This window comes from Neomonachus schauinslandi, chromosome 11, assembly GCF_002201575.2.
Source record: "Neomonachus schauinslandi chromosome 11, ASM220157v2, whole genome shotgun sequence".
In the NCBI taxonomy this organism is placed as follows: Eukaryota; Metazoa; Chordata; class Mammalia; order Carnivora; family Phocidae; genus Neomonachus; species Neomonachus schauinslandi.
The window spans coordinates 51,405,411-51,407,891 of record NC_058413.1 but is presented as its reverse complement, the minus strand read 5'-3'; the positions used below and the strand labels follow the sequence as shown (position 1 = coordinate 51,407,891).

The 2,481-nt window shown below is 42.4% G+C and overlaps 1 protein-coding gene across 1 annotated transcript; it reads left to right on the top strand.

Moving 5' to 3' along the window:
• The first annotated feature begins 204 nt into the window (after positions 1 to 204).
• On the top strand, positions 205 to 1,161 carry LOC110593458 (olfactory receptor 52M1-like). Its single transcript, XM_021704723.1, has one exon. It carries the CDS (start codon positions 205 to 207, stop codon positions 1,159 to 1,161), a length of 957 nt encoding a protein of 318 aa, XP_021560398.1.
• The last annotated feature ends 1,320 nt before the right edge of the window (positions 1,162 to 2,481 follow it).

Below are 2,481 nucleotides of genomic sequence, written 5' to 3'. Positions count from 1 at the left end.
CAAATTTTTGTCAATACCATAAAATAATTAACATGACATTTCCACTAGGACATTGTTCCATAGTTTCTTCTAAGAAAGTCTGTGGCATCTTATCATTGATCCTATTCTTTATTATAGAACCTAAGAATAAAATATTCTTTTTTATTTCTAGAAAAAGTTTCTACTGCATTTTGGGCCACAAGTGAGAAGGTTCATTTATGAATCATGCTCACTTCTCACAATGTCTGTTCAATACCCAGCTCCTTCCAGCTCACTGGCATCCCAGGGCTAGAGTCCCTGCATATGTGGCTTTCCATCCCCTTTGGCTCCATGTACCTGGTTGCTGTGGTGGGGAATGTCATCATTTTGGCTGTGGTAAAGGTGGAGCATAGCCTGCACCGGCCCATGTACTTCTTCCTGTGTATGTTGGCTGTCATCGACCTGGTTCTGTCTACTTCTACTATGCCCAACCTGCTGGGAATCTTCTGGTTTGGTGCTGGGGACATTGGCCTGGATGCCTGCCTGGCCCAAACGTTCCTCACCCACTGCTTTGCCATAGTCAAATCAGGCATCTTCCTTGCCATGGCTTTTGACCGCCGCTATGTAGCCATCTGCAACCCACTCAGTCATACCACAGTGCTCACTCATGCTGTGGTGGGACGTTTGGGGCTTGCTGCCCTCTTCTGGGGTATACTGTACATTGGACCTCTGCCTTTGATGATCTGCCTGCGGCTACCCCTTTACCAAGTTCTTGTCATCTCCCACTCCTACTGTGAGCACATGGCCGTGGTCACCTTGGCATGTGGTGACATCAGGGTCAACGATGTCTATGGGCTGAGCACTGGCTTTCTGGTCCTGATCCTGGACTCCATGGCCATCACTGCCTCTTATGTGAGGATTCTCTGGGCTGTGATGGGGCTGGCCACACCTGAGGCCCAGCTTAAAACCCTGGGGACATGTGGTTCTTACATCTGTGCCATTCGGATCTTTCATGTTCCTATTGCCATTTCTTCTCTCATTCACCGATTTGGTCACCAGGTGCCTCCTCCAATCCACACTCTACTGGCCAACTTCTACCTCCTTATTCCTCCAATCCTTTATCCCATTGTCTATGCTGTCCATAGCAAGCAGATCCATGAGCGGCTTCTCCAAATCCTAAAGATAGAAACTAAGACCAAATGACTGTTACTTCCTTCTCTCAAATAAGCACATGGAGAAGGTATTGAAATATGGCGGGCAGCTTGCCAAATGGGAACTTGAAGCAGTCTGGAATGTTAGGCCCAGTGTTCTCCAGTTTGTGTGATTCCAAAGGAATGCCAAGATAGGACAACTCTGAATTCTAAAGGGTAGTTTTTCTTTCTTTTTTCTTTTTTTAATGACTAAAGGGTATTTGAGCTGTCAAGGTGAAATCATGAGGACATCAGTAATACAAATAGTGGTTAGTGTTCAGTCACCACTTATGTAAGTCCTATAGATATCCTGACATCTTAGGAGGTAGCTAGTATTGTTCACATTTTACACATTGGAAATAGGACAGAATACCCTTGCTTTTAAAACTGCATATGAGGTTTCTAAGATGAATAGATCAAACGCTTTGGAGTTTATAATATATTGTGTTATTTAATACATTCTACTCAGTCTGTTTTCTGTGTATGTTTTAAGTAAATCCTAAAAAACTGGAGTCATTTCATTAAAGTGGCCTTAGCAACAAGCAAAGCAGTTTTGATTTAAGCCTTTAACAGAGATGCTGTTAAAAACTGCTTATACTAAGAAAGCATGGAGTATTCTAGAAGAACATGGCCTGGAAAAAATGTCAGGTTAATGAGACAAGAGGACCAGGTCTCAACATGACCCTTGTACTTCCCCTGCAGGCTTACTCCTGTCAAGTAGCCTGAAGCATGGGAGGGCTCCATGAAAAAGAGTGACTCCTCTTTGCACAGGAACTCTGTGGGTCCATCTGTAGGATCCCTGATCATGATGTGTGGTCTTTTGAATCAATCACAAAATAAGATGAAGTTATTAATTCTACTATGTCTAGGAACATTGATCTTACCTTCTAAATTAAGTATTAGTTCAGTATCTACAAGGTGACTTTAAAGCATTTTGCTAGTTAAGTAGCTGCTGGAAAGTTACTAATGTAATCCCTACAACCACACTGTACAGGCAGAAATTATCATCCCTGCTTTGCAGATAAGAAAAGTTGATATTCCCAGAAGTGATAGAATTGTCCACAGTGACTCAGTTTACAAGAGGTAAAATCAGGAATTTGGCAGGTTTTTTTTAAAAAAAACTTGAAAGCTTCTGGTCCTTCTGACCCACATTTTTCTTAGCCATGGTAAAGTTGACAAACCTCTTCCCCAAGGACTGAATGGTTGTATATTTAATGTTCCTTTTACAGCAGACACTAAACTCCTTACTCCCACCTGGGAATGCACTTATCAGTCTCTTCTCATAAGGATAGAGCTGGATTCAATCCAAGTTTGATTATGAATCCCTAACTAT

What these genes read in the sequence shown, in the direction of transcription:
- LOC110593458 (XM_021704723.1), top strand. Translation starts at nt 205, where the DNA reads ATGCTCACTTCTCACAATGTCTGTTCAATACCCAGCTCCTTCCAGCTC.